Below are 12,500 nucleotides of genomic sequence, written 5' to 3'. Positions count from 1 at the left end.
GAATGAAAAGTGTTGCTTTATTGATTTGATATTTTCTATACACATCTAACTTCCTCCTTACACCTCTTTCAGATACTAAGTTTTACAAACCAATGGGTCGAAGGTTGCAAATGACCAGTGGTAAGACCATTGATTATTCAAGGCCTTTCAGTACTGTGTGTTTGTATACGTGTATCTTCATTTTATGTAACCAAGAGTATAAGGGATTGCCTGAGTGTATCTTTTTCACTAAGTTGAGACTATACTAAAGCAATACAAAGAGAGGTAAATTGTTGGTAACTCTCAATACTGAAAAGATGGTATATATTCACAACATTAAGCATTAGGCAAAAGTCTAAAAGGCGATATATATGAAGACTAAAATAAATGAAGCACAGGTTTCATAAAAAGAAGCTATTAAACTTATTTATCACTTTTCTTTTTGTAAATGAGATCCCACCCTATATTCCCCCCTACCCCCTCCCCGAAAAAAAAAAAAACCAACAACAAAAAAAGAAAACCTCAGTAAGCAGAGAACAATGAGCATATGCAAGACAGTAAGGATCACAGTAATTCACTCCCTGAATGCTCCAAATCTTCATGGCTTAAAAAGCATCCCAATTTTCTCCAAAGGTAGTGGCATTTATTCACTGGGCCATAGCTAATTTTACATGGAATGCAAAAATGTTAGTTTAAGTTTAATTTACCACCCTATTTAAATATTTCCAATGTAGCTCTCAAACTGCAGGGCTATCCCTCCGTCTATTTTAATTTTAAAGTAAGTTAGCAAAGGCTTCCTTCTTAATCCCCAGGGACTACCTACACAGTGACACGAACGCGCAAATTTATGACAGCAACATAAATGCTCTTCTGAAGTAATGTGCAACATTAAGTGAAAATCGTTTCCTGGAAAGATATTATAGGTATCTATATTTTATTTGCCATCTTAAACATATCTGGGTCTTTATGGCCTTATTTTAAAAATGTATTTCCTTTTTATATTTCCTGGTGCAAATGGACTGCATAAATAAGCAATGTGCTATGAGGCTTCAGACCAGCCGATAAAACCTTTCAATTTTCATGCCAGCTTCTTCTTTTGTAATTCAAATCCGCCTGGAAACTGGCAGCTCTGAAAACTGAAACAAGCGCTGCCACAAATACCTTGTAATGCTATCGACCTTGTCTGCCCGTGCAGTGAGAGCGGGGGCCGCGGATGTGTCTGCAGCCATCCAGATAACACAACTCATTTTTGGGGGGGGGGGGGAGGGTGGGGATAACAGGAGCCAGCCCCAGACTGTGCACCAAAAGCAGTCATTACCAGGCGCGCTGGAGAATAAGTCTCTTCAAAATACACAGTGCATTTAAAAACCACATATGAGGCTGAGCCACTGCTGTCATTACCAATTTTAATTTCGCTCCTTCAGTTTGCCAGCCAGATAAACTCTTTAGTGCTGTTTTTTAATCTATTTGCCACATTTTAGGTTTAAGATTATAGTAATATGGACAGGAGAAGGAATCACTTTTAGGGGAAATAAAGAAATAGATCCGCTTATCGGCGCCCATCAGAAAGTTCATTAATCAGCCAGGCTTTGTGCCCTCTAAATTGAAAGGTTAAATAATCCTCTCAGGAATATTTCTCGGCCCCTCCGCCAATTGTCCGGAGAGGAGCTGCCATTCATAGCACGCGGGATCGGTGACAGGGTATCTTACCACTGTTTGGACCCCAAACAATGATGGACAAATGGCCTGGTTTACAAAGAACCTTTTAGTACGCGGATGGAAAAGGGACCACAAGCTTTGAAGCAGGGTGGAGGGATGAGGAGGGTGTGAAGACAGGATGTGGGGGAAGGGACAGAAAAGAACACATACATGTGTGAATCCATGGATACTTCATCTGAAGGTTTATTGGGGTAGACTATAAAACATAGAAACCACATTAGTATATATCTTCCAACCATACGAACTACTTAACATATTCAAATTTGCTTATATATTTTGCATATAATGGTATATAAACCATCACCGGAAAACTGTAGAATAATAGAACTGTAGCTCTGTTATATTTATTAGCTACAACACAGAGGATTCAAATAAACACCAGTATTTTCATTTTTACCATAACTTCACATGACTCACAACACACAGCATTCCCCCTCCCCATCCAAACCCGCTTATTCATGTGAAATACTCTTAACCCACAGTCACAAAGGCAGAGAACTCCACAGCTGGAAGGACCTGTCTAAAGAGGGGGAAAGTAATGCTTTTTTTGCTTTTACAATATGCCCTATCTTAGCTCCTGCTTGTCTTTAAAATAAAGAACAACAGGGAATAGGAACGCGCTTTGCAAGAATACAAATCACAGGCATTGAGAAGATGCTTAATTTTGTGTTGTCTTTTTTGCTGGACCTATGTGAGAATAAAAACAGTGTAGAAGTGGTGGAGCTCTTACACCTCCACATCTTGCTGTGAAATCAGGCTCGTTTCTGGCATCAGTCATGTGAAGGCATGAAGCAGTTTTATCTGAAGTACAAAAAAACTGAGATGCTATTTTCACCTGATTAACATAAACCCTCTACCCCTATAGAACTGGTTTACGTGTGAGTGGGAATTACTTGATTTCATATGAAAATCTATATTAAAAAAGCAAAAGATTTATATAATTTCATTTGCTTATGATAGATGACTATATTCAGATGACGCTGAAGTTACCATTTAAGAACTGAATGTTTACTAATGTATATAGTTAGATCATATATTTTTCAAAATCAGTATTTCTTTACATGGCACAAATTTTATATAGTCATTTTCATTAGGAAAAGAAGTAGCCTAAATATCTTTTGTGACCTACTTCTTAAATGTCTTTATAATGATTTTTTTGAGCAAATCGAATTAAAAAAAAAAGTTTGCTATACTTAAACATTACCTACATTTCTAGAAAGGACGAGGATAAATAATTAGAAAATGAAAAGCGAGGTAAATAATTTGGTTAACAAAAGACAGTGCTTGTGAGTATTTTAACTTCAGTAATTATAAAAAGGAAACATTTTTAGGAGACAGAAAGTAAAGAGGTCATTATGAATCTCCTCATTTTAGGTAAACAATAGCCTTCTCAAAAGACATTACAATAGTCTGAGTTTGGGCTATTAGCCCAGAGGTCATCTCTACAGGTGCGAGACGTCTATGGGTTTGCTTTATTGGAGCTCACACAGTGTTGAATATGGGCTATGTGCTAAGTATTGTGCCAAGTACTTTACACTTATTGACTCATTACATACTTACAACAAGAAGGCACCATTCCCATTTTTCAGATGAAGAAACCAAGGATCTTAGAAGCCAAATATTTTAACTAGGTTTGACTATCTAGTAAATTAAAGAGACAGAATTTGAGCCAATGTCTGATCTCAAAGCTGGCATTCTTTTCTCTGTAATAAACATTCCCTAGTAATTTCCTCCGGATGAGTTTGCCACTCCAAATCAATTTTACTGCATGTGTCTTAAGGACTTTAGTAAACAAGGAGGAAATGTGGTATAGTTATAAATAAAGGAAATGGGAGAGATCCAAGAAAGATAAATTTGAGATTTTACTGTATGAACAAAGTTAATAAATGATCCAAAATTTAGTTCCCCTAAGTGAAAAGAAATGTGGGGGTAATCCACAAATACATGTAAAGAACAGTATTTATATAAAATCGGCATTTACAGAGATGGGTATATTACAAAATTATAAAGATGACCTCATAATCCATATAATAGATTTGATTTCATATGACTTTTGAAAAAAGGAATGAAACTAATGTGGTAGCTGGGGTGCCTGGGTGGTTCAGTTGGTTAAGCCTCCAACTCTTGATTTTGGCTTATGTCATGATTTCATGGTTCATGGGCTTGAACCCTGCATCGGGCCGTAGTGCAGAGCGTACTTGGGATTCTCTCTCCCCCTCACTCTGCCCCTCTCTCACTCACACATGCTCTCTCTCTCTCAAAATAAATAAATAAACTAAAAAAAAGAAAAAAGAAGGGATGCCTTGGTGGCTCAGTCAGTTGAGCATCTGACTTCGGCTCAGGTCATGATCTCACAGTTCATGGGTTTGAGCCCCGCATGGGGTTCTGTGCTGACAGCTCAGAGCCTAGAGCCTGCTTCAGATTCTGTCTCTCTCTTTCTCTCTGCTCCTCCCCCACTTGTGTCCTCTCAAAAATAAATTAAAAAGTAAAAAAAAATAATTTGGTAGCTTTATTACCATTTGACACACACACATGAATTCTTTTTACAAAGCTAGCAGGGATTTCTGAACATTCCCATGGAAAAACTCCTATTTGAAATGTGATCTACCAGTATACTGGTATATCAATTAAGGCAAAGGCCTATATTAATTCCAAAGATACTAAAAAACTTTTTGATCAAATGGTCTCTAAACATGTGGCATTTTTCTTCATATAATATTTTTGGTATTTCCAAAAAACTAAGGACGTTGGCCCTAAATGACCATTGCTGAGTTCAAAACAGTTGAAAAAAAATTACAAATGTACAAAAACATAACTCCCATGACTTTCTTGTATGTGGAGATCAAATGGCAAATGAATTTCAAGTCTAAAATCTGACTGATTTTATCAATAGTTCATTAACTTTTAGTCATTTAAGAGATTTTGCTTTTAAAATCTTAAACTTAATTCAATTTAAGATTACTAATACAGTTTACACTGTAACAGAAAATACAACACTAGTTCAGAGAGACTATTCATATCAACAAGTCAAGGGATTCTTTCAGGAGTCTTTTCCTGAAGATTATTCAAATGACTGACCAAAACCCTTAAAGGTTATGGTTGATCATGACTGTGAGTAACTAAGTGATTCCTAAATACTTAAGACCTGTTAGGAATTACTGTAATCTACCATGTCATTTACATGCATGACTACTAGAAGGAAAGTTTAATACAAATATTATTGGTCCAGTATGCTTTATCTACTTTTATTCTTGCACTGGAATGTCCAGAGAAGATTATGATAAACTCAATCAGTTGGAATATATTTATTTAAGGAATGACATGAATCACCTGTTCAAAATACACATGAAAAAGAATCACTTAAATATACTAAAAGTATTCTACATACTACTTCTACTCTCTTTATGTATGGTTAACGTGACCAAGAATAGGCATCATTTAACATTCCAGATTTTTAAACTACAACTTACTTTATAGTCAGATACTATACAGTATTAAACTGCAGTTTGAAAATTTTCAGGCTACCTGTTTATATTCATTTTTGTTATAACAGGGGCACTATTTAAAAGTGTAGAGTTGTGAGTGAAAAACAACAACAGTTTTATTTGGGATTAAATGAATAATGCATGTGTTCCTCAAGAAGAATACGCTTTAAAAATGTTATATATATTAAAAGTATAAATACTTACAAATAGAATTTAATCACTACAGAATTTAAGTATCAATTTAAGTATCAAAAAGGTGAACATACCTAGGGAAGAGAGAGAAGGGTAGTAAAAAGTTCAAATGTAATTTATATCTTTTTATCATCCTCAGGAGAAACATTTGCTAACAGGAAAGAAAAGGAAGACCGTAATGAGTATTCCCTTAAATTTTTAAAACAGAAGTAACACTTGAAGCCCATATTGTAAATATGTAAGTCCTAAATATAATGAATGGTCTTTGCCCCCAGCTACTAAAGGCAGACAAAAAGGCACAGGGACTGTCAAATGAGAAAAGTTAGTTGTTATAGTAGAGCTTCAGTTTCAATCAGTTTATTACTGAACAACATGTGCTACCAAGAAAATGAGCAGAAATGATGAGGGGTTATTTGGACATATCTTCAGATATTTAGAAGATGGCAAAAACACAGCTGCATCTAGGCCAAAACATTTTTATAATGAATCTTTTAAAAATTGTGTGAATGCTGCATACTTTTCATTGCCTGATTACCTGAAATACTTATATTTACAACAGAACTAATGTTATAAAACACTTGATAATAAAAATATTAACACAGGAAAAAAACATACTCAAAATACGCCATAGTGATTTCTCATTTAAAACAAATTAATGTTTGCATTAAAACATTGATAAAATAAGTTGGAAATTTTCTCTGAAGGGGATGACACCTCAGTATTTCTTAGAAAAGAAGAAAGTATGAAGGTTTTCCTATGTGCTTCAATAAATACTAATAAATTTAATATCTAAATCTAAATTTTATTCTATTCCCATTTATAAATAAGTTTGTGTACATACCATCTCTAAATTTCTGAGGATAACACTGTGAGAGGAAAAATAACATGTGCATTTGTAATTCACAGTGTTCACTTTTTCCCCCTCTTCCTTTTACAGAAGCTTTAGAAAATTGCTTTTTGATGATTTAGCAAATTGTATTTATTTTTAAATGAATCTCATTTATTGAAATTGATAATTCCAGGTTTCATTTGCCTTGAAATTGCATTTTCCAATTGCTTCCAATGATAAGTTCTAGAAAAATGTGGTCCAGCATGACACTGAAATAAAGACTTAAAAATAAAACTCAGGTGACCTACTCTGTAAATGTAGTAATTACATTTATAGTAAATTCTAAACATGGTAAGATTGAAGTAAAAAAATTGCTAGCTAAATGTTGACACTAAATTCTTTAGAGAACAAGTTGAGTACTTAAATAAATTTAAAAGTATTCACATACATTTTCCATCTGAAAAATATTTTACAATTTTAGTCACAGTTCAAACGTATCTTCTATCTCTGTCACCATATATGAAGTATTAGAAAACAGTCATCAGTGCTCATTCAGAAATTCTTTTTATTCAGATGCCAAGTAACTTGAAACATAAAGCAGTCTGATATATTTTATAGTAAGTACTACAATGAGAAGACGGCCCCGAGGTACTACAAAACAGTCCTGTTCCTTCTGAATCATCAGAGCATGATTACACTCACCTCAGCAGCATTTCAGTGTTAAGGACATTTTTAATGAAAACTAAATCTCTGAAAATTTGACAGAGATGTAATATCTCAATAGCAACACTTAACCAATCAAAACACTGAAATAGCAACACCAGCTACAGAGGGGGGAACCCCTACAGTTTAAACAAGGGTGCTCCTGGTTCTTGAGGCAGTTGGCAAACTGAACTGAACTAGCAAAGAGCTTCCAAAATGAATTTGCAAAGTGTTAGTTTATGATAATCTGTATTCCAGGCCTCAAGATATGGTACAAGAAAAAAAAAAGTTGATTTAAATAATTCTAAAACAGAGTGAGGCCTAGTTCTCACTCTTCTATGGAGTTCTTCTAACACTTTAAAATACAACGTGTAACCAGTTCTATTTTCTTAAACACACACATGAAAAAAGACATGTCACTTGGTATCTACTGTGGATGGGGTTCTTGCGGGTGTTGTGGTTCTGCTCATGTAGCCGAAGAGCTCCCAGAAAGAGGTGTAGGACTCCCAACATGTATTCAATTAAGAGAGAAAGAGGGACTTTTTTCCCCCCACAAAAAGAAAAGATTCTGGCTTGAGGCTGACTTTTGGAAATTTTGTATTTTTAAAAACCCACTTTAGTTTTAGGCAGTTAGAAAACTGTTACCCATCCTATCTTCATCACAATTGTAGGATAAAGACTTTTGGATAACTATAGCCTCACAACCAAATCCCACTTTATTATTCCTTCCTTTTGGACTACAAAACATCGCTCTAAAGTTAAATTTAAATCTGTTCACATTTAGGGTTACTTACTTTAGAGTAACATTCTTGTTTAGTGTAAAACTCTCATTTCCATAATGTGAAAACCCAGAAAATACATTTCTAAAGTAATGTTTCCAGGTAAGGAGAGAAAACTGAGTGGTAAGATGAAACAATATTGTTAATTATGGTCCACACTCTGACACTCAACTGGTTCAGGTAAGACAGTATCGATTACTAGTAAACTCTGGTCACAAGCTTTTTCCTAGGCTAGACAGGAAGGCAAGGAAACCATACTCCTTACCGTTTCCCTGACAGCAAGCATTTTACTTTTTGAAGTGAAGTCTAGGCATTTGAAACACTATATATAAAGAAACCATTTAAAAGGTAATTCTTCCAAAAAGGTTACATTTGCTTCCTATTTAAACTTTTAGTTAAAGTAAAAGGTGGTAGGTTGTAACATTTTAACAATGCACACAAAGCAATCCAGGCGCAAAATTAAACATAAAAGATGCATTGTCCTTTTTGATTCTTAACACACACAGCCCCCAGATAGCAAACTCCTGGTTACTTTTTTAAAGTAAGTAGATTAAAAACAAGATTAACAAAATGTCCAAAGCATGTCAAATTATAGCCTCTACTAGTTAAAAATTCTGTTGGTTGTAAAACTCTGTTGGTGGCCATTTTGGCCTAGGATTTTTAATATAAATGAAACTAGAAATGACAGGGAATGGGGGAAGGGGTTTTCCTTCTTGAATAAAGAGGGAAATTTTTATCTAGAATGAGTTATCTGAAACATGAAAAAGAATATTCAAAGTCAGGCTTTACCAAAACCTGAAAATATAACAGAAAGTAAAATACAAGAACAATGCTATAGTATTGAAGATTTAAAAAACGTTATAAACATTTCTGAAGGAGGTAAATACATAAACTAATTGGGGAAATTATTTAATTGCTAAATAAAATCATAGATTTTTCTTTTTCCTATGCAGAGCTCCAAAGTGATCATCTAAAGTCATTAAATTACATGACAATTTTATAGCCATAGCCAAATTAGTTGTTATAATATGCATGCACACACATTCACACACACATCTATCTATCTATATAGTATCTTTTTATTAGAGTTTTACTGGCATGTACCCTTTAGAATGATGGTCTTAGTTTTTTGTTTTTTTTTTTTTTAATGTAGTGAAGTCCAGTCAAGTTTGGCTAAAAAGCTGTTCTATTCAGATACAAGTTGTTAAGGAAACTTTATTTCATCTCATTTAATTGCTGAAAATAGTGAACATTTTCTCTTCTTTAACTTTTGTCTTACTTTTAGAATGTGTTAAGAAATTTATGATTTGGAACATTTTGCAAGTCCACTTACACCATTCAGCTTCACCACCACTGTTGTGTATTTGAGAAATAACACGCTATTTAACCTATAAACTGTTTTGTTTTTTTTTTAAAGAAAGAGAGCAATTCCCAAATAGACCTTAAATTACAGTTGTTAAACTTGAGGCTGTGTAAATGTCCTTCTAGTCTTACTGATAAAAACCAGATAAAAGTAACTGAAAAGTTCTCATTTTCAAACTGGATATACTAATCAATTTATTCCCCCCAAAGCACAGTTCATTTTGGGTAAGAAATGGACATTTTGGGTTAGAAAAACAAATGGATCAATGATTCAATGCGGAAATTTCCAGAGTTTTAGGAAGAGTAGTTTAAAGGAATGTACAGTGGCAATTCTAACCTAGGCTTCATTACTTGGTCATTGCTGAGTGATGCCACATTCACATGTGAGGGCTACTATAAGTCAATAGATGGCAGTCCATCGCCTAGTAAAAGAGCTGACGATGACTAAACTCACCATGCATCCTGCTTTTATTCAAGATTAAATACTGCTTAATTACACACATTTGGATTTGCCTATCTACATAATTATTTAACTTTTATTCTAGATGAAAATTGATACTGATATATACATGTTTATAAGTGTACTAGCTTAGCATGTATATTTGCATAGTAAACTAATTCTAAATTACCAATCACTAACTTCAACTTGATAATTATAAATTGTGATAGTTACCTTCAATATTATTTTGAAAACTAATCAGAATTCCAGATTGAGAAAAATGGATTTTTCAAAATAATTTTGTTATACCTATAAATAGAATATATTGTAACTCTCTAAATGAGAAATTCATTTTGTTTTCATTTATTTTTTCCCAACTATTCTCTTTACAATTTATGTTTTTCAAAAGCTACACTATTAAACAAACCTTCAAATATTTGTTATACTAAATACCGATTTCTATTCTTCTATGACAGCTATATTAAAGAATATAGGTGCAAGTAATGAAAACAGTGGCTTTAAAATAGTACTTCCCACATGTCAAGTTTTCAAGACTGGAATTCTCTAACTTAGGGGAAAAGGGAAAAGAAACAGTGTCAAATCCATTAGGCTATAATTTAATAAAAAAACTGATTAAAAAAACTGCTATATAATTACAAAAAGTGACTATCATTTTGAAAAATATATGATTGGATTTCAATCAAGTTTAGGCTATAAGGATTTCACCATAGTATGTTAGGATAAAAAAATTGCTATATAAGTATAAATACAATGTATCCATAAGAGTTACACCTAGAACATATATGTGTAACATATATAGGGGGATACGTGTGTGCGCGCGTGCGTGTGTATTTTGGTATAACACTAAATATTTTCACAAAACCCAATTTGGGACTGAAGGACAGTTGAGGAATTACAGCTTTCTACTGAGAATCTTTACATAAATTGAATAGTGATGACGATATGAAAACAAACCATCGGGCATTATTCATTGCTTCTTGGGCCTGTGACAGTCTTATTGGTAGTCTGAGTCACTGCTTGGTTTACTTTTTATTTCTACAAGGGAGAGCAGTAAGAAGACATGTTTTGTAAAAACTTCGTCCTTTCTATTTTTACTAACTGTCTTCCTATAACCAAACCCTCTTAATACGTTAAACCTTAAGGAAGAGCTTTTATAATACTGTTGCAACTGCAGAACTACAAGAATACTTTTTATTATTGCATCTTGCGCAGTATAACACATTTAATATATTAAAAAATGACTACTATGGTGAATTATTGAAATTATTGAAGCTGAATATTAAAAATAAACTGACTTCATAATATTGAGCACTAGCCAATTGATTCCATAGTAAATTATGTTTTCTACTTCTACTTAGCCTAAATTCACAATAAAAGGAAACCAGAGAATTGAATAACTTGAATGGTATTAAGCAGATGTTTATACACTTTGAATAAGTCAAGAGGAGCTTAAGGATATGACAGTTGAATTGTTCTATGCAAAAGATACACTAAGCTTTTCTTAGCTTCATTAAAAAAAATATGTGCAAAAATTTCAATAAAGCCAGAAAAATGATTATGGAAGATATGATGGACTGTATGCTTAGGGACCGTAGATAATACAACACTTTAAAGACACTGGATTACTATTATTTTTTATGGCTCCTAGCATACTTTTTCCCTTTAATTTCATGAGTGTAGTGTGGGAAGACGGAGAAGTATCATGATGTAATCATTAAATGATGTGAGTAATAAAAAACAAACTCTTTTCAGAACAGGAAGATATAGAACAGAGGAGTGGGTAGGGAAGAAGAGAAAAAGTATATTATTGCTTTCTCAGTGCAAAAACTCTTGGATGTTTATTATCTTCCAGTAGAAGATGCTTGTCTATATTTTATGGTCAGCAGTTCAGAGAAGGATAAATAGGCTAGGTCTTGGGGAAAATAAAAAAAAAGGTGTTTCTACTCACCGTTAGGTGATACTGCCTCCAGATTTCTGGGCAAGCCTGGAAAATAAAAATATTGATCAGCTGGGAGCATGAAACAAGGTACTTTACAGCCTGTTGGTTTTGGCATAACCCAGCATCCACCGGTGTCGGTCACAGGAAAATAAGAAGCTTAACAGAAAGGGTCTGCATTTCAGCTTCAAAAACCTGGCTAGACAGTTTAATTGAATTTTACACTGGTTTAACACACTCCCTGCCATTGTCAGAAAGCCAGTAACAAAGTTTTCTCTCTCTTTTTTTTCTTTTCAGGTTAGAAGTTTTGGGCACTAAGATGTGATTAAGAGCCATAACTCAGTTAAACTGATAAATGAACAGCAGTGGTCAAAATCAGTAAGAATCACTAAATACACCTTTTAAAAGAACATTTGGAACCTTGGTAGTATGATTTAAAAAAAAAAAACAATTTAATAGCAACGGTTTTAAAGAAGCCTTTGCTGTGGTTATATATTTCTGATGTCTGTTGCCATCTTTTTACCTAATCATTGGCTGCTAACCTATGAAATAGGGTAAAGAGAGAATTACACCAAAACTAAACTAAAAACAACCTCAATCTAGAGTCCATGCCTTTTCCCTTAAAAGCTGTCTCCTCCATCTGTACATTTATAGGCAAATCACTTTAAAAAACCAATAAAACCTCAATAACTTTGTAAAAGAATAGGTAACAAAACAAAAACAACCACAAGCAATAGCAGCAGCAACAACAAACACCAGTTAGGAGGCATTTTCTTATGGGCACAAATACAAATCCTCTTTCCTTATACTTAAATTATGACTCTGCTAAGGAAACACTTTTCTAACCAAGTTAACCAAGTTAATATAAGAACCAAGTTCTTATATTTTCTTGGTCTGCTGTCTTCCGAGAAAAAGAACAGCTGGTGACAGTAAGTATTTTTTATAATTATATTACAGCAACAATTTAAATATATTAAACCACCAAACTAAGTAAATGACAATTCTTAAAGTAAATGTGAATTTATAACTTTTGTTTTAATATGTGTATCTACATACA

At 33.6% G+C, this 12,500-nt stretch overlaps 1 protein-coding gene across 4 annotated transcripts in view; it reads right to left on the bottom strand.

Moving 5' to 3' along the window:
• The window catches only part of ZCCHC7 (zinc finger CCHC-type containing 7), a 253,904-nt gene that overhangs the window by 18,700 nt on the left and 222,704 nt on the right, over positions 1–12,500 (bottom strand). For all 4 annotated transcript variants that reach the window (XM_047066376.1, XM_047066380.1, XM_047066386.1 and 1 more), the window contains one exon: positions 11,456–11,491. In XM_047066376.1, the coding sequence (XP_046922332.1) occupies positions 11,456–11,491 (36 nt within the window). The remainder of the gene's footprint in view (positions 1–11,455; positions 11,492–12,500) is intronic.

Source organism: Lynx rufus, unplaced genomic scaffold (assembly GCF_022079265.1).
Source record: "Lynx rufus isolate CCGP_SWC_20201006 ecotype Redwood Valley unplaced genomic scaffold, mLynRuf1.p SCAF_10, whole genome shotgun sequence".
Lineage (NCBI taxonomy): Eukaryota > Metazoa > Chordata > Mammalia > Carnivora > Felidae > Lynx > Lynx rufus.
This window is presented reverse-complemented; position numbering and strand designations above follow the sequence as displayed.